Source organism: Lepus europaeus, chromosome 10 (assembly GCF_033115175.1).
Source record: "Lepus europaeus isolate LE1 chromosome 10, mLepTim1.pri, whole genome shotgun sequence".
NCBI classification, from domain to species: Eukaryota; Metazoa; Chordata; class Mammalia; order Lagomorpha; family Leporidae; genus Lepus; species Lepus europaeus.
Genome location: NC_084836.1, coordinates 69741483 through 69769324, shown reverse-complemented (window position 1 = coordinate 69769324; position 27842 = coordinate 69741483). Strand labels below are relative to the sequence as shown.

Here is a 27842-nt window from a genome sequence, read left to right as displayed (position 1 = left end):
GTGGGAGACCTCAAAGAAGCTCCTGGTTCCTGGCTTTGGATCTGCTCAGCTTCAGTTGCTGTGGCCATTTGGGGAGTGGACCAGCAGATGGAAGACCTCTCTCTCTCTCTCTACTTCTCTCTATAAAACTCTTTCAAATAAATAAAATAGATTTTAAAAAAATGTATTTGAAAGGTGAGTGACAAAGAGAGAGGGAGAGACAGAGAGAGAAAGAGAGAGATCCTCAACCTGCTGCTTCACTTTTCAAATGGTCATAACAACCAAGACTAGCCCATGCCAAAGCCAGGAATTCCATCCAGTTCTCCCACATGGGTGGCAGGGCCCAAGTACTTGAACCAATTTCTGCTGCTTTCCCAGGCACATTAGTGGAAATCAGGATGGGAAGTGGAGCAGCCTGGACTCAAACCAGCACTTTGAAATGGAACTGCAGCATTGCTAGTAGCAGCTTTACCTGCTATACCACAACAGTAATCACACACACTTTTTGAAGTAACCTTGCATAAGGAAGCAAATTTACATCAGGTAAACTTGTTTAAGAGTTTTACTAAGGGGTAATGTAACATAGTAGAAAACAGACTGCTAGTGCTCAAATCTCAGTTCTAGCTTTTATCAGCAATGTGACCTTAGAATTATTTCAGTTCTTTGTGTCTGTTTTACTGTTCTCTAAAATGGATCTCTTAAAAAAATACCAACCTATGTAGAATTGTTGGGAAGTTAATTTACGAAGAAACCATTAGGTTTGTTATCATTCTGGTTTCAAGAAGCTCATTACTTACAGTTTAGTAGGTGTTATGTTAATCATAGACGGCTTTAAATGTTGGGCCGTTTTCCTCCAAGTTAACCTGGCAGGATTTTGGGAATTATGTCTTTTGCTCAGTCACGATACCTCTCATTTTCCACCCCCCAAATTGCTTTACAAGCATGCTGACACTAAAGATGTCAAGGATATTTCCAGCTGAAACCATGCCTCTCTAACAGCTCCTCTGGCCTGTGCGATCAAGACAAGATTCTAACTCAGAATTTTATATCTCCATGTTATTCAGTGCCCATTTCTGGTTAAACCAAAAACCTGATCACCTCTGGCCTGGCTTCATGTAGGGTAGGGTCACAGATGTGGTCACTCATGTGCCCAGGGAAACTTTTCTATTGTCTGTCATATGCTCACACTTCAGTCCATTTGTAACATTAACATCACCATAATCCATCTGTGTTATGTATTATACATGACTGTGCTTCTGTCCTTAACTTAACAAATATAAAACATCTAATTCAGCATCTGGCCACACACTAATCACAAATACATGTCATGTGGGGCCAGCATTGTGGTGCAGCAGGTTAACGCTCTGGCCTGAAGCACTGGCATCCTATATGGGCACCAGTTCGAGTCCCAGCTGCTCCACTTCTGATCCAGCTCTCTGCTATGGCCTGGGAAAGCAGTAGAAGATGGCCCAAGTCTTGGGCCCCTGCACCCGTGTGGGAGACCCGGAAGAAGCCCCTGGCTCCTGGCTTCGGCTCGGCACAGCTGCGGCCGTTGTGGCCAATCAGGGAGTGAACCAGTGGATGGAAGCCCTCTCTGCCTCTCCTTTCTCTGTGCACTCTTTCAAGTAAATAAATAAATCTTAAAAAAAAAAAATACATGTCATGCCTATGTTTAAATCCATATAAATGGTGCTGGTACAACACTTGGTGAAAAAAAGTCAGGGAGGAAATAAATGGTTAAGAGACTGGGAATGGAGCCACACTGGCTGGGCTTGAATTTCAGTTCTGCTCCTTATGTAACTTTCCTATCCCTCAGTTTTCTTATCTGCAAAATGAGGATAAAAATAGCACCTATCAGGCATCCCGCAGCAGAGCACCACCAGTTCCAGTTGTGGCTGCTCTGCTTCTGATTCAGTTTCCTGCTGTGGCATCCTAGGAGGCAGCAGATGGTGGCTCAAGTGCTTGGGCCCTTGCCAGCCGTGTGTAAGACCTGGATGGAGTTTCTGGCTCAGACCTGGCTGTTGCAGGCACCTGGGGGCAAACCGGCAGAGGGAAGATCTCTCTGTCTCCGTTGTTCTGCCTCTCAAGTAGATGAAAATAAGTAAATAAACAGACACTTCTAAAAAATTAAGGTTAAAATGTTTAAAAACATAAAAAATAGTACCTAGTAGGATTGTTGTACGGATAAAATTAGGCAGCCCATGTTAAACGACTGACACATCACTAGGGCTCAATAACAGAAGCTGTCATTCTGTTTACATGCTACATGTTTTACATTAGCTCATCTTTACAACACTCCCCTTATGGTTTTGCCCAGGCAAGACAGGAATACTCAGGCAGTAGCACAGATATTCGGACTTAAATCCCATAGACCTGACTCCAAAACCTACATTCTTCCCCTAATCCACTGAGTCTCCAAGTTTCTTTGTCTTACATCCTTTTTTTTTTTTTTTTAAAGACTTATTTATTGATTTGAAAGGTAGAGTTATAGAGTGGCAGAGGCAGAGAGAGAGAGAGAGGTCTTCCATCTGCTGGTTCACTCCCCAGATGGCTGTAAATCAGCCAGAGCTGGGGCGCTCAGAAGCCAGGAGCCAGGAGCTTCTTCCAGGTCTCCCACATGGGTGCAGGGGCCCAAGGACGCAGTCCATCTTCTACTGCTTTCCCAGGCCATAGCAGAGAGCTGGATTGGAAGTGGAGCAGCTGGAAATCAAACCTGTGTCCCTATGGGATGCTGGCACTGCAGGCAGTGGCTTTACCCGCTATGCCACAGTGCCAGCCCCACCAGTTTTTTTATGTATTTTTTTTAACATGAATACCAGCTAACAGTCAGCATTTTGTGGCTTTAAAAATATTTCCATTTATCTTGCATTTGATCTTCTTGATAAACATGTGACTCAGATAGGGGTAAGCAGTATTTTCATAAAGAGTAATCTCAGTTAGCGGTACGCTGGCAATAAATAACGGAGCTCTAACCAGAACCCAGAACTTCTAACCCTGGTCCAATTTTGTTTCTACAACATCACATCTCGAAGTGAAGGACCTGATAATCCTGTTATGTCATGTGGCCCCCCACACACAGTCACATCCAACATAAAAAGCTAACCATCTTCCAATGGTGCCAAGAAAAGCAGCCAGATACTATGTTTAAAGAGCTCACAGCACATGTGACTGGGGTCTCTGGCAGTGTAAGATGACTAGATTTCAGGAGCACATGGAATGTGCGGTGACATCCAAGGTGTGTGTGTACTTGTGGCATGAGGCCCAGGTGGCCCCAGGGAACACATGTTCTTGCTCCCTCGGCAGCACTGGAGTGACCTCCTTTCACCTGTGTCAATGATAGTTGGCCAGGTTTTCACATCCACAGCTGCTGCCGCCTCTCTGGACCTCAGCAATCGCATTAGGGTCTGGGTGGTGAGGATACAGGCTGCTTTGCTGACCTGGAGAACAAATGCAGAGCAGTGAGTATCAGGAGGCTTGGTCCTGATGAGCACTGTGGGCTACCGCTGTGCTAACGGCACCTGTCACACCACACTGGACATAGCAGCACCAGTTTCTCAAAGAACACACAGAGGACAGGAGGTGGGTATACCCAACTTGCATTTTTCCTTCTGGAAATGTGTAACATGTCATTCTCTCAGAACAACAGAACTGTTTACAACACAAGTTACTGCCTATAGCAGTGTTCTCAAATATTTCATAGTTGTATTCGCAATATGGGTCCCAAAGTCAATGATTTCATGAAGACCCTAACAATAAAGACCTGGATACTGCCATAGTTGGGGAACGAGAGGAGTCAGAAAATCGCGTTTGAAGGAGTCAGTGCTGGCCACAGTCCAGCGAACAGTGAGGCTTGCTAGCTCAAGGGTGCCATTGACCCCGAGAAACACCGATGCAGACAAAAGCTCTCACAGAGCCTCGGTTCTGCCCAGCTACGCTTGCAACTGCAAGTGACCTACACTGCCTACAAAGCGTGCTGACGGAAATACACTCTATTCCCTCTTCCTCCGGCCCGCTTTGTAGAATATGACAAAGGCATTTTGCTGAATTAATCTTGGTAACAAAATCACTTATGGGAAACTTGGCTTTTATGCTACATGCTCAAGTTGCTGACAAAGCAGCAGTCTCAGACAAACAAATATTACATAAATTGGAATTTGGTGACCTCTCAGTACACTGGCCAAGACTGGCCTTGCCTTTGAAGCACATTAGGGCATGACAGTATATAGGTTTATCTTTTCTTCCTCAATTCTCAGATCCTAGAAAAATTTCTAAATCATCCTCAGAGCAGGAAATGGACACCTTTTAATGCAATGCCAAGTGAATTTACAAACTAGCCCTCCAAAAGTGACCTGACATTGGAGAAAATTAGGTTTGGCATAAGAAATTGCGTTGGTCACTGTGCAGCAAAAAATCAGATGGATAATACATTTTAAGAAGGGGAAACCCAAGCTTCATGGGGAATGAGCAGCATGTCCCCACTGAGCACTCCTCAACAGCACCCCTGTGGCATAATGATGGACACATGGGGCCAATTAAGGAAAGGGCCAAAGTTCTCAAGAGCCATATTTGACTTCCCAACGAAGCTGGAAAATTAGCAAGGATCTGCAGCTGTATGAGACGAGGATGAGAGAGAGAGTACTCACGTCAACAATCATGCGCACAGTGGGCAGCGTGGCTGTGAGGTTCTGAGCATGCGGTGGTCGCACCGTCACGGGTATACACCCCGCGTACAGGCAGCCATAGAACGCAGCAATCAGCTCGATGCCTGCAAGACAGGACAGTCTCTTCACTGCCTAGGGCCTCTGAGAACCTGAGAGGCAGACCTTCCAAAACCAAGGCGGTCTGCAGACCACAATGCAACAGGGGAAAATTAAGAAGAAAGTGCAGGTGAAGGAGGAAGCACATCAGATGACCTTAAAAATGGAGATGCCAAAACTGACTAACGAGGAAGGAACCGAGAAGTAAGCTCTTAAAGGATGCCAGAGAAGGTGTTACAGTTTTATCATCTGATGTGTCTTAGGAGAAATAACTGTAGAAATTACAGATGCTTAGCTTGGAAAATAAAACAGGAGAAGGAGAAGGAACATTTGAACTTTTACAAAGTATTCAGAAGCCACTACATGAAGACGTCACTCCATCAGTGGGCACCAGTTTCAGGGAGGCAAAGCAGAGCTTGCTGTGACACAGCCTGTGGGCAAGGGGGTCCTCAGAGTGTCCTGGTCCTTGACCACATCATTCACTGACAGACGCAGACACAGGAACATGGCTGTGTGTGTGTGTGTGTGTGTGGGGGGGTGGGCGGTTATATCAGATGCTCTTCTCAGAAACTCTGTTTTGTGCAAACAGCACAGTAGAAAATCAGAGATGGGGCTGGTGCTGTGGCACAGTGGGTTAACGCCCTGGCCTGCAGTGCTGGCATCCTATAAGGGTGCTGGTTCTAGTCCCAGCTGCTCCACTTCCGATCCAGCTCTCTGCTATGGCCTGGGAAAGCAGTGGCAGATGGCCCAAGTCCTTGGGCCCCTGCACCCGTGTGGGAGACCCGGAAGAAGCTCCTGGCTCCTGGCTTCAGATCTGTGCAGCTCCAGCTATTGTGGCCAATTGGGGAGTGAACCAGCAGATGGAAGGATGGAAGACCTCTCTCTCTCTCTCTCTCTCTCTCTGTGTGTGTGTGTAAATCTGACTTTCAAATAAATAAATGAATCTTAAAAAAAAAAAATCAGAGAATACAATGAAGTAAGGGGGAGAAACAACCAAAGAAGGCTTAGTATATGAGTGGTTGGCAACAGAAGGAGTAGAAGGGACAACTATTTTACCTAAAATTTTGAGTAGTTACACTAAACTGTCAACAAATAATTTTGTAAAGATATATTTATTTATTTGAAAGGCAGAGCATCAGAGACAGAGGGAGAAGGGGGTTATATCTTCATCTGCTGGTTGACTCCCCAAATGGGTCAGGTCAGATCGGAGCCAGGAGCTGCGAGCCGGGATCTCCATTCTGGTCTCCACACATGTGTGGCAGGGGCCCATGTACTTGAGCTATTACCCGCTGCCTTCCTGGCTAGACTGCAAGCAGAGCAGTGGGGACTAGAACCGGCACTGCAAGATGGGATGCAGGTGTTGTAGGAGGCAGCCTAACCCACTATGCCACAACATGGGCCTGTCGCCGGATAATTCTAATTCACTCTTACTATAATGAGGTTGTAAATTATATTACAACATGAGAGAAGAAAGGACTAATAGAGGACTACTGAAAAATAAGTCCAATGAACTGACAGACATGCTCTTTTGGAAACCGAGTCTCACAGTCCACTGGTGAGCACTACTAGAGACAGTGTCTGTTGGAGGGGTTCCAAAATCAGGGGGCAAAGGTTTGCATTCATTCAACATTTACTGAGTGCCTTCTTTGTGCCAGGCACTGATAATGGAAATACAGGAGTAAATAAAACGGACCGATCCCAGCAAAGCCTTAGTACTACACAACGTGGTAGACGAGGCTTGGTTCACTGCTGGGCCTGTGAGCACTGCACTCTCAGTGCTGGGAAGTACACAGCCACGTGGGCATGCAGGGTGGCTCTCTGTGATTAGTTACTGACTAGTGCAGTTGAAGTTGAGTCTACACAGTCAACACTTACCAGGTGGATAGAGCAACACCACATTGTCTCCTGCATTTAGATGTCCCTTATCACCAAGAACTGCTGCAATTCTCTCGGCTCGCTTGTGGAGCTGAAGGCAGCTGGCTGTGCACACGGTCGTTCCCTGTAAACAGGACAAGGGACTTGTGGGTCAAAGCGTGGAAGGAAATGAACAGTGAGAAGTACAGCCAATCCAACGTCATCCATGGAAAGCTTGCATTTTATCCTTAGCAGGCTATCAATTCTCATGAAAATTCCCCCAATCTCAAAACACACCCGTGAGAGATTCCCACCCCCATCCCTTTTTTAAATGCATGGAGGTACTCTAGGACATTTTGTTTTATTTATTTATTTATTTGAGAGGTAGAGTTACAGACAAAGAGAAAGGTCTTCCATCTGCTGGTTCACTCCCATATGGCTGCAATGGCTGGAGCTGATCTGATCTGAAGCCAGGAGCTTCTTTTGGGTGTCCCATGAAGGTTCAGGGCCCAAGCATTTGTGCCATCCTCCACTGCTTTCCCAGGTGCATTAGCAGAGAGCTTGATAAAAAGAGGAGTAGTGTACTGGTGCCCATATGGGATGCCGACATCCCAGGTAGAGGCTTAGCCTCCCATGCCGTAGTGCCAGGCCCTGGTACTCTAGGATTTTTAACATTAACTTAAATCAAATACATTAATTTACAGTGTTTCTTGCTTAAGGTACTTTGAAAAATAATATAGGGGCCAGTGTTGTAGTGTGGTGGGTTAAGCCATCTTGTGCAATGCTGGCATGCCCTATCTGTGTTGGTTTGTGTCCCAGCTGTTACACTTCTAATCCAGCTCCCTGTTAATGGCCTGGAAAAAATAACAGAAGGTAAGTCAAGTGCTTGAGCCCCTGCCACCCACATAGGAGAACCCAAAGAAGCTCTTGGGTTCAGCTTAGCCCAGTCCTAGCCATCTGGGAAGCCAACCAGTGGATGGAAGATTGATCTCTCTGTCTTTAACTCTCTGTAATTGTGGCTTTCAAATAAATCTTAAAAAAAAAAAAAGAAGAAAAATACGTAATAATTTTTTGAACTTTTCTTGGAGAAAATAAGAGTGGAGGAGCATTAATGGGAACAAAGGAGTGAGGTCAACAAATGTTGCTTGGTGGTCATGGACATTTTCAGTACATAAAACACAAACTTGGCTCTGAGTTTGCTAAGAGAAATGATCTAAACAAAAATAGTAATCAGAACACACTAGTTAAAAATAAAGACAAGAAGACAGTGAACTATTCCTGACCCTGAGAATAATTTCTCTTGCAGGTCTTAAGTTTCTCTGAACTTGTCTTTTTGAACCCCTTCTTGTAAAATATACTACATGTTTGAAACCAGTGCTCTTGGCATAGTAGGTTAAGCCTCTGCCTGTGGTGTCAGTAGCCCATGTGGGAGCTAGTTTGAGTCCCGGCTACTCCACTTCTGGTTCAGCTGCCTGTTAATGTGCCTGGGAAAGCAGCAGAAAATGGCCCAAGTGCTTTGGCCCCTGCACCTGCATGGGAGACCTGGAAGAAGCTCCTGGCTCCTGGTTTCATATCAGCGCAGCTCCAGCCTTTGTGGCCATTTGGGAGTGAACCAGCAGATGGAAGACCTCTCTCTCTAACTCTACTTCTCAAATAAATAAATAAATCTTTAAAAGAAATACTACATGTAAGGAACAGCACACACAACGTGCATGTGTGGAATGAAATCCTATCAAGTGTGTGAGCAAACCCCAACATGACATGAAAAAGACAGCCGCCAGCTCAGAAGCACCCCAGGGGCCTACTCCCAGCCCTCTTTCCCTGCCTTAATTGTTCACATTAATCGTGGATTTGAGTTTTCAATAAATGGAACTGTACTATAGATACTCCTTGGTGTGCTACTTCTGTCATAAAACATTAAAAGTCTCCTCTGCTGCTGTGTGCCAGCAGGTACAGCTCATTCATCTTTGTTACTGTGTTCAGTTTATGAACACAAGAGAGCTTACTCATCCATTTCTTCCACTGACAGACAAGAGTCATCTTGTACGTGTATCCTTGTGCTTAAATGTATGAACTTTATCAGTTTACAGACCTAGAAATTCAATGGCTGGGTCACAACTTTACTGAAAAATACCAAACTGGGCTATGAATGGTTGTTCTCTGTCTATCAAGCCAAATAACCACACTATCTCAATTACTGTAATTTTACAGTTTGTAAAAACCTCAAAATAAACACAATTTTTACTGCATAGCTTAAGAAAACATAACTTTCTTATTTCACTAATATAAAATACACAGTGAAGTCAGTGTTGTGGCACAGTGGGTTAAGCTACCACCTGTGATGCTGGCATCCCAAATAGGTGCCAATTCGAATCCCAGCTGCTCCATTTCTGATCCAGCTCCCTGCTAATCACCAGGGAAGGCAGTGGAAGAGGGCATAAGTACTTAGGCCCCTGTCTCCCACGTGGGAGACCTGGATGGAGTTTCTGATTCCTAGCTTCTGCTGGCCCAGCATTGGCCATGGCAGTCATCTGGGAAGTGGACCAGTGGATGGAAGATTAGGTTAAGGATACAGGCTCTAGGGGTGGCCATTTGGTATGGTGATTAAATCACTGCTTGAAACACCCTCATCCCATATCAGAGTGCTTGGGTTCAAGTCCTGGCTCTGCTTCCAATCCATTTTCCTGCTAACGCACACCCTGAGTGGCAGCGGGTTCAAGTACTTGAGTTCCTTGTTACCCACAGGAGCCAGAGAGAGAGAGGGAGAGAGAGAGATCTTCCATAATTGTTTCACTCCCCAAATAGCCAGGATGGGTCAAGGTGAAGCCAGGAGTCTGGAACTCTACCCAGATCTCCTATGTGGGTGGCAGGGGCCAAGCACTTGGGCTATCTTCCATTGCTTCCCCAGGCACATTAGCAGGGAACTGGATTGGAAGTAGAGTAGCCGGGACTTGAACCAGCAGCCATATGGGACAGCTTAACCAGCTGCACCACAATGCTGGCCCCCTCTCTGCCTTGTAAATACATATATACAAACATTCGTAGAAATTGTTAAAAAGAATATGGATTCTGAAGCCAGTCTGAGTTCAAATCAAAGTAAACAGCTAATGTCCTAGCTCTGGCACTAACTAGCCCTTTGACCCCTGTGCCTTGATTACTTCAGCTTTGTGATAAACTGTGAGATGCAAAGCACCTACAACAGGATCCTTGGTACAGACTTGACAGCACTTTATATCCTATTTTTCCACCTCGACATTATGAGTATTTTATCATCAGATATTCGTCCATACCATTGCTTTGAACAGCTACATAGTATCTAATCATATTTATGTGCCAAAATTTATTTAGCTAGCTTGTTATTGGACACTAGGTTATAACGCGAAAATGAATATCCCTTGAACTAAAGTCAAGGTTACAGTCATAAGACCATTTCTTTCTTTTTAGGATCTATTTATTTATTTGAAAGTCCGAGTTACAGAGATAGATGGAGAGAGAGAGAGAGAGAGAGATCCTCCATCTGCTGGTTCACTTCCCAAATGGCTGCAACAGCTAGGCCTGGACCAGGACAAACACAAGAGCCAGAAACTACATTCAGGTATCTCACGTGGGTTCCAAGGGCCCAAGCACCCAGAACACCTTCTGCCGCTTTCACAGGCCATTACCAGGGTCAGAAATGGAGCAGCTGAGCCACAAACTGGTGCCCATATGGGATGCTGGCGTCACAGGCACTGGCTTCATCCACTACACCACAGCACTGTCCCCAAGACCATTTCCTCTTTTTGGTCCATGGTACAGCAGCAAACTGAAGTTCAGTAAATGCAAGCAGCAGCGCATGAAGAAACAGTGGGTGACTGCAAAGCCTTCTGGTGGGATGGGTTAACCCAAGTAAAATATTAGAATATTCAGGAGAATGGGAGAATGTGGGGGCGGTGCGGGGAAGGAGAGAGGGAATATCATTATGTTCTTAGAATTGTATCCACAGGGCTGGTGTTGTGGTGTAGAAGGTCAGGCACTGCCTGTGATGCTGGCTTCCCACATGGCCATCAGTTTGGGTCCCAGTTGCTCTACTTCTGATCCAGCCCTTGCTGGTGTACTTGGGAAGGCAGCTGAGGACGGCCAGTTGGTGGGACCCTGCACCCATGAGGGAGACATGGGGGAAGATTCTGGCCCCAGATGGGCCCAGCTCCAACTGTTGCAGCTCTCTGTCTCTGCCTCTCTCTGTAAACTCTGCCTTTCAAATAATTAAATAGGGACTAGCGCCGTGGCACAGTGGGTTAAAGCCCTGGCGTACAGCACGAGCATCCCATATGTGTCCCGGTTCAAGTCCCGGCAGCCCCACTTCCAATCCAGCTCCCTGCTAATGCACCTGGGAAAGCAGCAGAAGATGGCCAAAGTGCTCGGGCCCTTGTACCCACATGGGAGACCCAGAAGAAGCTCCTGGCTTCTGGCTTCGGATTGGCTCAGTTCCGGCCACTGCGGCCATTTGGGGAGTGAACCAGCAGATGGAAGACCTTTCCCTCTGTCTTTAGCTCTCTTCTGTAATTCTTTTAAGTATATAAAATAAAAATAAATAAATAAATCTTAAAAAAAAATTTCATCTATAAATCACATTGAATCTGTTAAAAACTAATTAAAATCTAAAATTAAAAAAATATAATATACAGAAGAATAAATAAGAGGCCAGTGTTGTGGCGTGGTAGGTCAGGGCAACACTGGCATCCATATGGGTGTAGGTTCAAGTCCTGGCTGTTCCACTTCCAATCCAGCTCCTTGCTAACGGACCTGGGAAAACAGCAGAAGATGACCCAAGTGCTTGGGTCCCTGCCATCCACATTGGAGACCTGGATGAAGATTCCGGTCCACTGTGGTCATTTGGGGAGTGAATAAATGGATGGAAGATCTTTGCCTCTCCCTCTGTGTGTAACTCTGCCTTTCAAATAAATACTAATTTAAAAATAAAAGTAAATGCATTACATGTCCTTTAGACAGCTATCCACATACATGATTTCTCTAACCAAGTAACACATTTAAACCTGTGCTCATGAACAAATATCTGGGCTATAGATTTCTCAGCACCATGACTTAAGCCAGGCCTGGGAGTAAGGGAGGGAAGTAAGCTAGACTTTCCAGTATCTGTAAAATAAATAACTATTTTTAATTTTTATTTCTTTAACCTATTTTATTTGGTGCAGAGAGAGAGAGCGAGATAAAGAGATGGAGGGAGATCTCTTAACCACTGGTTTGCTCCCCAAACACTAGCAAATTGCCATCCATGTCTCCTATGAGGATGGCAGGGACCCAAGTACTTGAGCCATCACTGGCTGACTCCTGCAGTTTCCTGCTAATGCAGACCCTGGGTGGCAGCAAGTGATGGTTAAGAAGTGGAGGTGGGACTTGAACCCTGGCACCCTGATTGGAATGTGGGCAAGTGCTATGCTAAAGACACAACCTGACATCTTTTTCACCTTAAGATTTTATTTCTTCATTTTAAAGGCAGATACACACACACACACACACAAACCGGAGGGGGGGGGGGGTAGGGAGAGGGAGGGAGGAGACGGAAACAGAAAGAGAGAGAAACAGGGTGAGCTTCCACTCTTTGGTTCACTCCCCAAATGTACACGACAGCCAGGGCTGGGCCAGGCCAAAGCCAGAAGCCTGTAACTCCATCTGGGTCTTACACATGGCTAGCAAGGATCCAGGCACTTGACCCATCTCAGGGTGCACGTTATTAAAAAGCTGGATCTGAAATGGAGGCAGGACTTGAACTCAGGCACTCTGATACGGGTTGTTGGTGATACAGTTATTGTGCCAAATGCCCACCTGTCTCCCTTACCTTCCAGACCCCACTACTCCTCTGACTGACATCTCCTTAATTAATTGTAAGGGCCTTAACCAACTCACAGCTGGGAGAGAAGCCCACTTCATATACAGGTGGGACAAGAAAGTCTCAAAGTCTTCTGTCATAAAAGCATGGTTCTGAAGATTTTTAATGACTTTTTTTTTTAAAGATTTATTTATTTGAAAGTCAGAGTTACACAGAGAGAGGAGAGGCAAAGAGAGAGAGAGAGGTCTTCCATCTGATGGTTCACTCCCCAATTGGCCCCAACGGCTGGAGCTGCGCCAATCCGAAGCCAGGAGCTTCTTCTGGGTCTCCCACATGGGTGCAGGGGCCCAAGGACTTGGGCCATCTTCTACTGCTTTTCCAGGCCTTAGCAGAGAGCTGCATCAGAAGAGGAGCAGCCGGGACTAGAACCGGCACCCATATGGGATGCCGGCGCTTCAGGCCAGGGCATTAACCCACTGCACCACAGTGCCGACCCCAGATTTTTAATGACTTTTAACTAAGATGCAAAACGCATTCCTCTCATTGTTCTAAATTCTTACATAGCATAAATTCTAAAAACAATCAGATTTGAGAGGTAAGGACAGATGGGTGCAATTTAGGTAAGTCCCTTAAGAGATTCAACAGGCCCCTCTAGCCTCCCCTTACTTGTGAGTTAACACTGCAATACATACAATCACTATACCTGTAACTCCACCATTAAAGCAAACAAAAACTCAGCTGACTTAAAAAAGACAATATTAGAGTGAACCATCCATTTGAAACGAGTGGTTACATTCACTCTTCATTAATTTTCAATTTGCTTTTAGTCTGGTAACAATAAATTTGGGGGCCGGCGCTGTGGCATAGTGGGTAAAGCCACCGGCCTGCAGTGCCAGCATCCCATATGGGTACTGGTTCGAGTCTCAGCTGCTCCACTTCCAATCCAGCTCTCTGCTACAACCTGGGAAAACAGCAGAGGATGGCCCTAGTGCTTGGGCCTTTGCACTTGTGAGGGAAACACAGAGGAGGCTCCTGGCTCCTGGCTTTGGATCAGCGTAGCTCCGGCCATTGCAGCCAATTGGGGAGTGAACCAGCGGATGGAAGACCTCTCTCTGCCTCTCCTCTAACTCTTTCAAATAAATACAATAAAATAAAAATAGGGGCTGGTGCTGTGGCATAGCCAGTAAAGCCACCGCCTGCAGTGCCAGCATCCCATATGGGTGCTGGTTTGTGTCCTGGCTGCTCCATTTCCTATCTAGCTCTCTGCTATGGCCTGGGAAAGCAGTGGAAGATGGCCCAAGCCCTGGGTCCCTGCACCTGTGTGGGAGACCCAGAAGCTCCTGGCTCCTGGCTTTGGATTGGCATAGCTCCGGCCTTTATAGCCAATTGTGGAGTGAACCAGCAGATGGAAGACCTCTCTCTGCCACTCCTTCTCTGTGTAACTCTGACTTTCAAGTAAAAAAAGTAAATCTTTAAAAAAAATTACATTCCCATTTAAAAAAATAATAAAATAAGGCCGGCGCCGTGGCTTAACAGGCTAATCCTCCACCTTGCGGCGCCGGCACACAGGGTTCTAGTCCCGGTCGGGGCACCGATCCTGTCCCGGTTGCCCCTCTTTCAGGCCAGCTCTCTGCTGTGGCCAGGGAGTGCAGTGGAGGATGGCCCAAGTTCTTGGGCCCTGCACCCCATGGGAGACCAGGATGAGCACCTGGCTCCTGCCATCGGAACAGCGCAGTGCGCCAGCCGCAGCGCGCCTACCGTGGCGGCCATTGGAGGGTGAACCAACGGCAAAAAGGAAGACCTTTCTCTCTGTCTCCCTCTACTGTCCACTCTGCCTGTCCAAAAAAAAAGATAAAAAAATAATAAAATACAAATTTGTAATTTAAGTATGTACTAAAAATAACTTTGGTTTTTGAACTGGTCTGAAATAATTTTCTTTTTGGTCAAACTCAAAAAATTAAAAGTCAAATTGGGAAGCGGAGGCATTGTGGCATAGCAGGTTAAGCTTGGGATGCGGACATCTCACATGGCCACTGGTTGGAGTCCCAGCTGCTCCACTTCTGATCCAGCTCCCTGCTAATGTGCCTGGGACAGTAGCAGAGGATGGTCTAAGTTCTTGGGCCCTTGCCACCCAATCCAGGTTCCTGGCTTCAGCCTGACCTGTCCCTGGTCATCATGGCCATTTGGAGGTTGAACCAGCAGATGAAAGATCTTTCATCTTTCTCTAACTCTTTCAAATAAATAAATCTTTTTAAAAACTTTTTTTCAAATAAATAAATAAATCTTAATAAAAAAAAAACCCTCAAATTGGGTAAAAAAAAAAACCTATAATGACATAATGTATTGCACACATTCGTCTACCTGTGTAAAGGTACCACTGGTCCCATCATTCTTATCAAGGCTGCCTGAGATACTCCCGCAGGTGATTAGATATGCAATCAAAATTTTAATACCTTGGCATTTAACAGCATGAAGAGTACGTGGTCAGGAGTTGCCTGGGCTCGCCACTGTAAAATCTCTGCCAGAAACTGGTGCTGCAGTTGTAAAGCAGAAAAGAGACTCAGGGTCAGCAACTTCTCAACAGCTGACCAATGCGTCCCCCACATGCTACCTGAACTGAGTTCTGTCCTTACACTTCTCAGTAAGAGGTCAACTCCCCAGGAACACTTACCTTCCTCACCAGGTCGTTCTCTTCAATTTGCCCCAGATCCCTGCCTGCAGCTTGTGCAATGCGTTTTCCGGCCACCAGATTCCCAACCATCACGGAAGCAGGGCCAACGCCTGGAAGTAAAGACAACATCAGCTCAGCAGATGGCAACCGAAGCCACGAGCCAGCAGTGCACTCCTAGACTCACTAAAACTCGCTCACACGTTTCTTAGCTAGGCCCTGGCAGCACGGAGCTTATACCCTAGCAGAGGAAGGCAACCAAGAAGTACATAAACAAATGCAGTCAGACAGTGGAAGTTCTAGGAGAAACATGACATAACAGGGGTGACGGGGGCTGGGGGACAGAGGGCAACGAGCAGGCCACTGTAGCTGGGGTGTTTGGTACATTTTCATCCTGAGGAGGTGATGTGTTGGCTGTACTGATTCCTACTGATAAATAATTTCACCTGCACCAGTCAGAATAAAATTCAAAGATGGTTTAATAGTAATGAATACCTTATTGACAGAAGTCTGTTGCCTATTAAGAACAAGAGTGAGCTTCTCAGGCAGGAAGTGCTTTATTTAAAGTGAATGATGGGGGCTGGCGCTGTGGCATAGTGGGCAAAGCCGCCGCCTGCAGTGCCAGGCTTTCATATGGGCACTGGTTCGAGTCCCAGCTGCTCCACTTCCAATACAGCTCTCTGCTATGGCCTAGGAAAGCAGTAGAAGATGGCGCAAGTCTTTGGGCCCCTGCAACCGCATAGGAGACCTGGAAGAAGCTCCTGGCTCCTGGCTTCAGATCAGCGCAGCTCCGGCTGTTGTAGCCAACTGGGGAGTGAACCAGCATATAGAAGACCTCTCTCTCTCTCTTTTTCTCCCTCTCTGCCTTTCCTTTTCTGTGTAACTCTGACTTTCAAATAAATAAATAAGCAGAGATGGCTCAAGTGCTTGGGTCCCTGTCATCCATGTGGGAAACCCAGACGGAGTTCTGGGTTCCTGGCTTTGGCCTGGCCCAGCCCTAGCCATTACAGGCATCTGGGGAGTAACCAGCAGATAGAGGACCACTCTGTCTCCCTAACTGTGCTTTTCAAACAAATAAATAAATCTTTTTTTTTTTTTAAGTGAATAGTGAACTAAAGATTGTTGAACAGTCTAAGAGACAACTGGCTTGTACTCTTCAAAAATATCCATATCTTGAAGACGAAATAAATCTGAGAATTGCTTATTAAAGGACATGATAGCCAAAGAGGAAATGTATGACCTCGATGGGATACCAGCTTCTGAAAAATAAGCTATAATAAAGAAATGCAGAAATTTGAAATCCCCATATGGGATGCCAGCACTGCAGCTGGCAGCTTTACCCACTATGCCACAGTGCCGGCCCCTACAAGCCACTTTCAAAGGGTTCAGTGAAAAAATGCTAGCAATTGGTGAACCCAGGAAAAGGTATAGGGGTCATCACTATTTTATTCTTTCAAGCTACCCATAGGTTTCATGCTTCAGAACAAGTGATCCTAGAAAAAAGAACTAGGGCACTAGATGCATTTCTTGATGATCACTGTAAGATTAAAACTCCACCTTTTTGAACTAAGATGGCAAAAAGGTAATAAATTCATTGCCCTCTGGGTTTTGAATAGTGCTGATGTTATGATGGGTTAATGTTAAATACTGTTTATTGTCCTTATCTGTTGATCCTGACTTTATGAAAACAGATGACACAGAGCCACTTGGATCATAATTTATATATATTTATGTATTATATATATATATATATGATATATTTGAGGAAGCTGGAGAAAGGATGTCAGTGGACTGAATCTCTGTAACCCATGGCAAATTTTTTGTTAAGTGTGGAATTACTACAAAATGAAAAGCTTAAAAATGTAAAAAGGCGCCAGTGTGGTGGCACAATGGTTAAACTACCACCTGTAATGCCGGCATTTCATAGTAGAATGCTGGTTTGAGTCCTGGCTGTTTCAATTACGACTCAGCTACCTGCTGATGTGCCTTTGAAAGCAGTGGAGGATGGCTCAATGACTTTGACCCCGGCCAACCACGTGGGAGACTTGGATGGAGTTCCTGGCTTCTGGCTTTCACCTGGCTCAGTCCAGGCTGCTGCAGCCATTTGAGGAAGTGACTCAACAGATAGAATTTCTCTTTTTCTTTGTTGATCTGCCTTTCAAAAAAGTAAATAAATAAAATCTTTGAAAAATAAAGGGCCAGTATTGTGGCGTGGTGGGTACAGCTGCCACCTGTGATGCTGGCATTCCATGTAGGTTCTGGTTGAAGCCCCAGTTGCTCCACTTCCAATCCAGCTCCCTGTTAATGTACCTGGGAAAGTAGTGGAGGATGGCCTAGGTACTTGAGCCCCTGTACCCACATGGGAGATCCATAAGAAGCCTTTGGTTTCTGGTTTTGAACCGGCTCAGCCCCAGCCGTCGTGGCCATTTGGGGAATGGATTAATGGATGCAAAGTCTGTAAACTGTGCCTTTCAAATAAATAAATAAATAAATCTTTTTAAAAAAATAAAATAAAATAAAATTTAATAGCAAACTATTCTGATACTCTGCTGAAGTTTCAGGCCACATATTAAGTATAATATGCAGCACTGTGCCCTAGAAAACTGCAACATAAAACTGCAAGTAGATCACGTTGGAAGCAGTCTTTAATACAGGCAAGGCTTAGGGCACATTTGAATGTAAATCTGGATTCACATTGCATAATTCATAAAGATGTGACATTTTAAAAAGTGTATGTTGCAAAAGAATTTAAAATGACAAGGGGGTGTGGGCGGGCCAGCAGTGTGGCACAGTGGGTAAAGCTGCTCCCTGAACCCCGGCATTCCATATGGGCATGGGTTTGTGTCCTGGCTGCTCCACTTCCGATCCAGCTCCCTGCTAATGGCCTGGGAAAAGCAGTGTGAGATGGTTTAAGTGCTTGGGCCCCTGCCATCCATGTGTGAGACCTGGAAAGAGCTCCTGGCTTTGGCCTGGACAAGCCCTGACCTTTGCGGCCATCTGGGGAGTGAACCAGTAGATAGAGGATCTCTCTCTCTCTCACTGGAACTCTGACTTTCAAATAAGTAAATCTTTAAAAAAAAAAGAAAGATTTTATTTATTTATTTGAGAGGTACAATTACAGACAAAATAAATCTTTAAAAAAAAAAAAAAAAAAAAGACAAGGTACCTATATTTGTGGTGCAGTGGGTTAAGACGCCGCCTGCAACGCCAACATCCCATATGGGTGCTGACTGCAGACTTACATGCTCCACTTTTGATCCAGGTTCCCTGCTAATGCACCTGGGAAAGCAACAGAAGATGGTGCAAATGCTTGGGACCCTGCATCCACATGGGAGACCTTGATGGAGTTCCAGACTCCTGGGTTCAGCCTAGCCTAGCCCTGGCCATTGAGGTCATTTGGGGAGTGAACTAGTAGATGGAAGATCTCTCTGTCTCTTCCTCTCTCTCTGTAACTCTTTCAAATAAATAAGTGAATCTTTTTTAAAAAATGAGAAAAATAGTCTTGGGGCAGGTTAATGCACTGCCCTGAAGCGCCGCATCTCATATGGGTGCCGGTTCGAGACTTGGCTGCTCTACTTCCGATCCCAGCTATGGCCTGGGAAAGCAGTAGAAGACGGCCCAAGTCCTTAGGCCCTTGCACCCACGTGGGAGACCCGGAAGAAGCTCTTGGCTCCTGGCTTCGGATAGGCAGAGCTCCAGCCATTGCGGCCAATTGGGGAGTGAACCAGCAGATGGAAGACCTCTCTCTCTCTTTCCCCCTCCCTCTCTCTCTCTGCCTCTCCTTCTCTCTTTGTGTAACTCTTTCAAATAAATAAATAAATCTTTTTAAAAAAATCTAACATCTGTTTCTTGAGGCTTTTCTGTGTGCATTTCTTGAGTGTATTCCACAGAGAATGGGAAGCAGTAACTCCAGGAAGCTCAATGCCAAAACTGTCATACCTGAAATACAGCTGTTTGATTTTCTCATAAAACTCATGAAACAAAAGCTGTCAGCTATCAATTCCAACACCTATTCCTCTTCTCCCCGGGTAGTAGAATGCCTGAGTGGACGCATGACTGGAATAAAGACTACTCTGCAGTGAGGGAGGCTACTATGTAATGTGTGCAATTCCTAGCAAACAGGTGAAAAGGGAAGCATACCCCCTCCTCTCCCTTTTCTCCCACCTGTCAGCAGGAGTGCAGCAATGATGGCCGGAGGCCAGGGAGCCAAAGGGACCCTGGGGCGGCCCGCTGAGGATGGCTGCAGTGGACTGCGTTATCCCCTCACAATCCTTCCTGTCCTGGCTGGGGTGACTCGGAAGGCTCTATCTCTCTACTCCACTGACTTTGGACATGGTCTTACTGTTCTTGGACATGACCTGCTGGGAGTCTGTGACACAAACAGAAGCTTTAAATATGCTTGGGTGGTTTGGCTTGAATTCTTGCTTCTGCCATCTGCCCTAAGAAAACTACAGCCCAGGTAGCTGCTGGTCCCATGATGAGCAGACACATGGAGCAGCTCTGAACCCAACTGACAGCCTGGTGCCAAGTCAAGGCTGGCTGATCCAGCAAAGCCCAGCAGATCCACATTGCATGAGTGAAAAATAAATGCTTGTTATTCAAGACACTGAGTTTTAGGGTTATTCGCTATACAGCATATCTGTAACAACAGCTCAATGACAAAACCCGAGCTGGAAGAACATGACTAGACTGCCTACCTCTGAATTTCTCTGACCTGAGAAAGAAAGAAACTTGTTTCTTATTTAAGCTGCTGCTAACACATTTTCCTACAATCTGCAGCCAAGACCAGTCCTGAAATACTCTCATTCCTTCCACAAAAGCTTCAACAGGCATCTACAATGAGATTTAAAAAAAAAAAAAATTATTTATTTGAAAGGCAGAGTTAGAGAGAAGGAGAGAAAGAATTTCCCATCAGCTGGGTCACTCTCCAAATGGCCACAGCAGCCAAGGCTATGTGGTGTAAGTGTAAGAGTAAGGGGGAAGGGTGCCCGGTGCTGTGGCAGAGTAGGCTAAGCCTTCGCCCGCGGCGCTAGCATCCCATATGGGCATTCATTCGAGTTCTAGCTGCTCCTCTTCTGATACAGTTCTCTGCCAAGGCCAGGGAAAGCAGCAGAAGATGGTCCAAGTGTTTAGGCCTCTGCACCCACATGGGAGACCTGGAAGAAGTCCCGGGCTCCTGGCTTCAAATTGGCCCAGCCCCCGTTGCAGCCATTTGGGGAGTGAACCGGTGGATGGAAGACCTTTCTCTCTCTCTCTCAAATCAATCAATCAATCTTAAAAAAATAAGAGTATGTGTGGGAATGTGTAATGTGTGGTTGGGGATGTGTGTGTGACTTAGTAGGAGACGGGGGATGTGTACGTAGGTATATTGGGGTGTGGGACCTATAGAGGCCAGACTTTGGCCTTCATGTATTTGGGGGTATATAGAAAACTAGGAGGCCCTTATTAGTTTCTCTTAAAATGAAAAAGCCTGAATAAAACTCGATGATTCTATATCTGATTTGACATATTTTAACATGGCTTATCATCAACCACTTACTGAAGACCTTAGCCTCCTACTCAGCCCTGTAATCTAGGTCTGCTCAGAAATTAGGCAAAAGCTAAAACTATTAGCTGCCTTTTTTTTTTTTTTTTTTTTGACAGGCAGAGTGGACAGTGTGAGAGAGACAGAGAGAAAGGTCTTCCTTCGCCGTTGGTTCACCCTCCAATGGCCACTGTGGCCAGCACACCGCGGCCAGCGCACCGCGCTGATCCGAAGGCAGGAGCCAGGTGCTTCTCCTGGTCTCCCATGCGGGTACAGGGCCCAAGCACTTGGGCCATCCTCCACTGCACTCCCGGGCCATAGCAGAGAGCTGGCCTGAAAGAGGGGCAACCGGGACAGAATCCGGCGCCCCGACTGGGACTAGAACCCGGTGTGCCGGCGCTGCAAGGCGGAGGATTAGCCTATTGAGCCACAGCGCCGGCCAACTATTAGCTTCTTTATTCAATCCAGCAATTCACATACTCCTAATTGCACCCTGAACTCAAAGAACTATGTACCAGGAAAAACATGCTGTTCATTGTGTGATTACAAACGAAAAAACATATGAATTAAGTAACAGAGGTATTATAGGCCCAAATCAGACCACTAAAGCTAAAGAGCAAGCAGGGATGTCTCTAGGTAAAAGGTTTCCAACAGGAAGGCAGGTGGGCATCATGATTCAGAGTGGGTTTCAGTCACACTTAGTGTGCATTCCAGCGATACTTAGTTTTTCTGAGCTTTACTTTCTATACCAGAGGGTGTGTGTGTAAGGGAGCTGTAGGATACATGTGTAAAAAGCTTTTGAGTTTTTGATATTTAATAAGCACTCACTAAATACTAGCTATTCTTGTTACCAAAACCTTGCCTTATAGGATTTGCTTTACCCTAGCTGTGCCAGTGCGATTCTGATCCCATATCCCACACACAGGGTCAACAGAGGCACAGTTTTGAGAATTATCAGGAGGCCAGCAGCAAACCTGAAGAAGCGTGCTAGGCAGGTCTCTGTCCTTCATAAAGTCTAATTCTACAGAGAGAAGCACGGAGAGAGGCCTCACTTCTTGAGATTATAATTTTAAAACAATGGCTTGGCAGCTAGTATATTACCTGGTTGCTTTTGCCGAGGCTTTGGCAAATTTGTCACACACGTATGTGGGCACATGAGGATATTGCAAGGATGCAGAGATCCCTCCAGAAAGAGCTGTTTCGTCTGAGATATATGGATCCCTCCTAGTGGAGTTTTTGGCAATGTATTGGCAGGCACCAGAGCAAGACAATAAACTCCTACTTGATGAATGCTGTCGATTGCCTAGAAAAATATGAAGAAAAACATTCCATGAAATTACTTTTGCTATGCTGGAAATAACCCTGACAACACTCAAGTTTCTGTAGGATTTTCCTTTCTCTGTCCTATCCATTCTAGAGGTACAATCTGACAGGCCTTTAAGAGCCTGTATGTCTAAAGATCTTATCTCAACCACAGCAGAGTAACAGGGGAGGTAAGACGGATACAGCCTGCATGGTCAGAGGTGGCACTGATTTCTAAGACCTAGTGTATTCTGTCTTAAGGGATAACATCAAAACCTTAGAAATTATTTGGTTTTAAAATTTTTACCTGTCTACCACTGTGACTAGACACAAAGTATTTTTTACATGAAAACAGCGGATGCTCTCTACCTGGGCCGGGCTAACTCTGTAAAACAGGCCAGGGAGGGCCACAGACACTGGGCACTGGAGACCACACACTACCCCAGTGCCCCTCTGCCTCCAGCTGCTGCAGTATAAATTGCGGTTGTTTCTCCACTGTCATGGCCATTCTTATTACTGGGTTCACATAATTTAATTAAATATTACATCAACTGATAATACAAATGGGAAAACACTGAAGAGTTACGCTTTGGAAAAGTCTTATGTTTGTGGAAATAAGCTGACATGGAAGTCCAATCAGTGTACTCAAAATCACACTGCTCCCCAGCAAATAAATGCAGTTATGTTTTGTACTGAAACTTAATACTTGAAAAATTTATCAATCGTGACTTTTCTGCTTCAACTACATTTAAAAAATTTTTTTTGAATGTATTTATTTATTTATTTATTTGAAAGTCAGCATTACAGAGAAAGAAGGAGAGACAGAGAGAGCTCTGATCCACTGGTTCACTCCCCAGATGGCCACAATGGCCACGCTGAAGCCAGGAGCCAGGAGCTTCATCTGGGTCTCCTGTGTGGGCAGCTGGGGCCCAAACACTTGGGCCATCTTCCTCTGCTTTTCTCAGACCATTAGCAGGGAGCTGGATCAGAAGTGGAGGAGGGGCCAGTGCTGCGGCACAGTGGGTTAAAGCCCTGGCCTGAAGCACTGGCATTCCATATGGCTACCGGTTCAAGACTGGCTGCTCCACTTAAAATCCAGCTCTCTGCTGTGGCCTGGGAAAGCCCAAGTCACTGGGTCCCTGCACCTACGTGGGAGACCTGGAAGAAGCTCCTGGTTTCTGGCTTCGAATTGGTCCAGCTCTAGCCATTGCAGCCAAATGGGGAGTGAACCAGCGGATGGAAGACCTTTCTCTCTCTCTCTCTCTGTCTCTCCTTCTCTGACTTTCAAATTAATAAATTTTTTTAAAAAAAGAAGAAGAAGTGGAGGAGCCAGGGCACAAGCCAGTGCCCATATTGGATTTTGGGGTCGCAGTAAGTGGCTTACCCTGCTTTGCCACAATGCCAGTCCCTCAACCATCTTAAAATTAACCAACCATTAACACCAGTTCAAGCATATCAGTTAAGAGTGTTCTACTGTTCTACCCGTAAGTCTTACTGGAAAGGAGCTAAAGCTCAGAAGGAGAATGGACTGTTACAAAGGTCAGGTATAAAAGATGAGCAAGGTGGGGCCGGTGCTGTGGTGCAGTGGGTTAGAGCTCTGGCCTGCAGTGCTGGCATCCCCTATGGGCGCCAGTTTAAGTCCTGGATGCTCTACTTCTGATCCAGCTCTCTGCTATGGCCTGGGAAAGCAGTAAAAGATGGCCCAAGTCCTTGGGCCCCTGCACCCACGTGGGAGACCTGGAAGAAGCTCCTGGCTCCTGGCTTCAAATCAGCTCAGCTTCGACCATTTGAGGAGTGAACCAGCGGATGGAAGAACTCTCTTCCTGGCTCTACCTCTCTCTGTAACTCTGTCTTTCAAATAAATAAAATAAATCTTTTTTTAATATTTATTTTATTTTATTTTAATTTTTTTTGACAGGCAGAGTGGACAGTGAGAGAGAGAGAGAAAGGTCTTCCTTTTGCCGTTGGTTCACCCTCCAATGGCCACCGCAGCCAGCGCGCTGCAGCCAGCGCCCCGCTGATCTGAAGGCAGGAGCCAGATGCTTCTCCTGGTCTCCCATGTGGGTGCAGGGCCCAAGCACTTGGGCCATCCTCCACTGCACTCCCGGGCCACAGTAGAGAGCTGGCCTGGAAGAGGGGCAACTGGGACAGAATCTGGCACCCCTACCGGGACTAGAACCCGGTGTGCCAGAGCTGCTAGGCGGAGGATTAGCCTGTTGAGCCATGGCGCCGGCCTAAATAAAATAAATCTTAAAAAAAAAAAGAATAAAAGATGAGCAAGGTCTCTGATGAAAACAAGTCAAAAGGGCAAAGGAATAAACATGCAGATCATATTCCTCAGACTACCCTACTAACCAGCACAGATGGCTGGGACATGGAACGTCTAGTGGAGTTCTTAAGCTCCTGATCTTCTAGAAAATAGAGGAAGTTAACAAATGTATTACATGTAGCCCAGACCCGCCTCTGAAAACACAACACCTGGTAAGTCATGTAATAACTACCTTTCTATAGAAGGTGCTGCATTAGCTTCCATTGTGTACAACTTGGAATCAGAAAACCTTTGGCCTCTAACCTACTAGAGGTCATAAGGTGTCCTTTACTGTTCTACTGTGGACCCACACGCCCCATGTTGAAGAGTTAGACTGGGAAATTAACAGCATGCCCAGATCACACCCCAAATGACTTTTACAAGGATTTCCAGCCTCCTGTAGTTGTAGTAAGTCATGGTACCTGGGGGAATTTCAGGTACACGCATTTTTCGGTAATATAGAAAAAAATGTGTAATTCATTAAGACTGTACTATTATGCACCGAGGTTCATTCTGAACAAAACCACTAGGTCTTGGAAAATATGAACAGTGTTCTCTTCGCATGTTTGCCTCGTAGCCAATCAATCATGTCCAACTGTCCTCACAGTCCTCTCTGGTCTGTCTGCAGTATTGTTTTCCCTCCGATTTTCCACTAGGAGCAGCCCAAGCACACCAGCTGGTAGTCTGGAAATCTGCGAGTCGCCCAGCCCCATCGAGTAGTCCACGCCTGCATCATTTCTGCAGCATTACCACTACCACCACTTAAACATGCAAATGTTCTAGGCAGAGCGGCTGTAGTCACTGGAAACACTTCCAGTAACATGCGTGCTGCCATGGCAAGGCTGTTGCATGTGATCTCCGGATCACCCATTGGGCCAACAAATGTTTACCAAGTCACTATAATGTGTGCTCTGGGGTAAAGCAGCAAATAAAGAGCCAAGTGTTGGCCTTCACAGAGAATAGTAAACAGAAATATATGGCGCTACGTGCTAAGGAGAGACACAGAGTAAAGGGACAGAAAGTGAGAGGGAATGTTATTGAAGTCAGAGAGGACTTGTCCATCCTCCTTATTGAAGACTGTGCTTATCATTATGATTACTATTATTTTTAAATATTTATTTAGTTGAAAGGCAGTGTTACAGAGAGAGAGAGAGAGAGAGAGAGAGAGAGAGCGAGCGAGCGTGCGCGAAAAAGAGGTTTTCCATCCGCTGGTTCACTCCCCAGTTGGCCACAACGGCTGGAGAGCTGAGCCCATCTGAAGCCAGGAGCCAGGAGCTTCTTCTGGGTCTCCCATGCAGGTGCAGGGCCATCTTCTACTGCTTTCCCAGGCCATAGCAGAGAGCTGGATTGGAAGTGAAGCAGCTGGGAGTTGAACTGGTGCCCACATGGGATGCCAGCAATGCAGGTGGCAGCTTTACCAGCTACGCCACAGCGCCAGCCTGTATTTTTTTAAAGATTTATTTATTTATTTGAAAGGCAGAATTATAGAGGCAGAGGCAGAGGTGGGGGGGGGTAGCTCTTCCATCTGCTGGTTCACTCCCCAGATGGCTGCAATGGCCAGAGCTGCATTGATCTGAAGCCAGGAGCCAGGAGCTTTTTCTGGGTCTCCTAGGTGGGTGCAGGGGCCCAAGAACTTGGGCCATCTTCCACTGCTTTCCCAGGCCAAAGCAGAGAGCTGGACTGGAAATGGAGCAGCCAGGACTCAAACCAGTTCCCATATGGGATGCCAGCACTGCAGGTGGTGGCTTTACCTTCTATGCCACGGCGCCGGCCCTGATCATTATTTTCGATGCTAGTAAGAATCACCATTATCACTTAGTGAATGCAGGTACCATATATTTGATTCTTCCAACGCCTCTGTGAACCAGGTAATTTTACCTCTACTCCATATGCTAGGAAATAAACTCACCAAGGTATAGTAACTTGCCTAATGGCATTTACCTTGAAAGGAGGGGGACATTGTTAAACCTGTGGTTCCAAACAAAGACCCGGCACGGTTCCCAGCCGCTCCCCACACACTGAGCCAAGGCGCTATCCCTCCCTGACAGCTTCTCTCAGAGTGCTTCCTACCCCTCCACAGTACAGCTCCCTCAGGTCATGGCAACACCTTCTTGAGAGCCCCTCACCCTCAAGGCACCACTGTGGCATAGGGTGACATAGCTGCTGACAAGAGGAACAATGACTGTCAAACGTGCTCCCCGTGTGGACAGTTCAAACGTTCATGGGTGGTCAGTTCTCTGGCATGAAAGAATTTGCTGGGGCCGGCGCTGTGGCACAGTGGGTAAAGCTGCAGCTTGCAGTGCTGGCATCCCATCTGGGCGCCAGTTGGTGTCCCAGCTGCTTCACTTCCAATCCAGCTCTCTGGTATGGCCTGGGAAAGCAGTAGAAGATGGCCCAAGTGCTTGGGCCTCTGCACCCATGTGGGAGACCCGGAGGAAGCTCTGGGCTCCTGGCTTCAGATCGGTGCAGCTCTGGCTGTTCTGGACAATGGGGGAGTGAAGCAGCAGATGGAAGACCAATCTCTCTCCCTCTCTCTCTGCTTCTCCTTCTCTATGTAACTTTTTCAAATAGATAAGTAAATCTTAAAAAAAAAAAAAAGAATTTGCTGAGGCAAGCCAATTCAGTTGTTCCTGGCAAGCTGAGTAGAAGGATATTTAGTGGTCCTCCAGGAGAAATGGCATTAAGCATCTGATTTTGCTAACAATACCAAGAATATTTGAGTGTTGATGGACAAGAGGAAAAACTAAGGTGGCATAATGGACCCGTGCAAGAAAAGAGCAAGGCAGGAGTGGCTGCCACCCGTGAGCAGCGAAGGACCAGGGCGCGCTCACCTGCAGCACGCGGCTCATCCACTGGAAACTGTCTTCTTCAGAAGCATCGGGCCTCTGTTCCGCCACCACCACGATGCGCTCATCATAAAATACAGACACAGAAAACACAGCAATTCTAAGAGAGACAGATCACACATATCAGGACTCCTGTCACAGCCAGTCCTACTTGCTTGCTTTGACTGGAATTACAGAGAGACGTCCCCACCACACCTCCCAGAAATGGGTCGTTTAGAAAAGAAAATGTCACAATGATTACCATCCAATGAGGATTCATTCATTCAAAAAACATGTATTAAGCACCACTGTCATGAATGTTGGGACACAGAGGTAAGTAAGACAAGGTTCCTGTCTTCGTGGACTTGGGTGTCAGAGACAGAACAGACAAATCAATATAGAAGAATGTCATGTTGCAATGTAGACGGCGGGCACAGGGAGGAGCGGTGTGCGGGGTGTTACAGAGGCAGGGCGACTGGGGTGGGGCCTCGCTGAGGACGACACTGGAGCAGAGACCTGAATGAGGTGAGGACGCGAGCCGCGCGAAGATCTGGAGGAAGAGGTTTCCGGGCAGAAGGAACGGAAAGCGAAAAGGTTCTGAGGTAGGGACGAGCTTGGCAGGTTTGAGGAACAGCAAGAAGGCCAGTGTGCCTGGAGCAGAGTGGTGAAGCAGAGAGCGGGAGGGAGAGTCAGACACGGGCAAGGGCGGCTCGCGGAGGCCTGGGAGGCCAAGGGAGGGAGTGTGGGGTTGGTCTCGAGTGAGGTCTCCGCTCAAATGTCCCCTTGCTAGCGAGGAAT

General features: G+C 46.4%; 1 protein-coding gene across 3 annotated transcripts in view; it reads right to left on the bottom strand.

Annotated features, from left to right (window-relative positions):
* DIP2B (disco interacting protein 2 homolog B) overlaps positions 1-27842 on the bottom strand; it is a 240773-nt gene that overhangs the window by 19349 nt on the left and 193582 nt on the right. For all 3 annotated transcript variants that reach the window (XM_062203679.1, XM_062203677.1, XM_062203678.1), the window contains 7 exons: positions 27051-27165; positions 21711-21912; positions 15089-15198; positions 14871-14951; positions 6612-6735; positions 4623-4744; positions 3305-3416 (listed from right to left, as the gene is read on the bottom strand). In XM_062203679.1, the coding sequence (XP_062059663.1) occupies positions 3305-3416; positions 4623-4744; positions 6612-6735; positions 14871-14951; positions 15089-15198; positions 21711-21912; positions 27051-27165 (866 nt within the window). The remainder of the gene's footprint in view (positions 1-3304; positions 3417-4622; positions 4745-6611; positions 6736-14870; positions 14952-15088; positions 15199-21710; positions 21913-27050; positions 27166-27842) is intronic.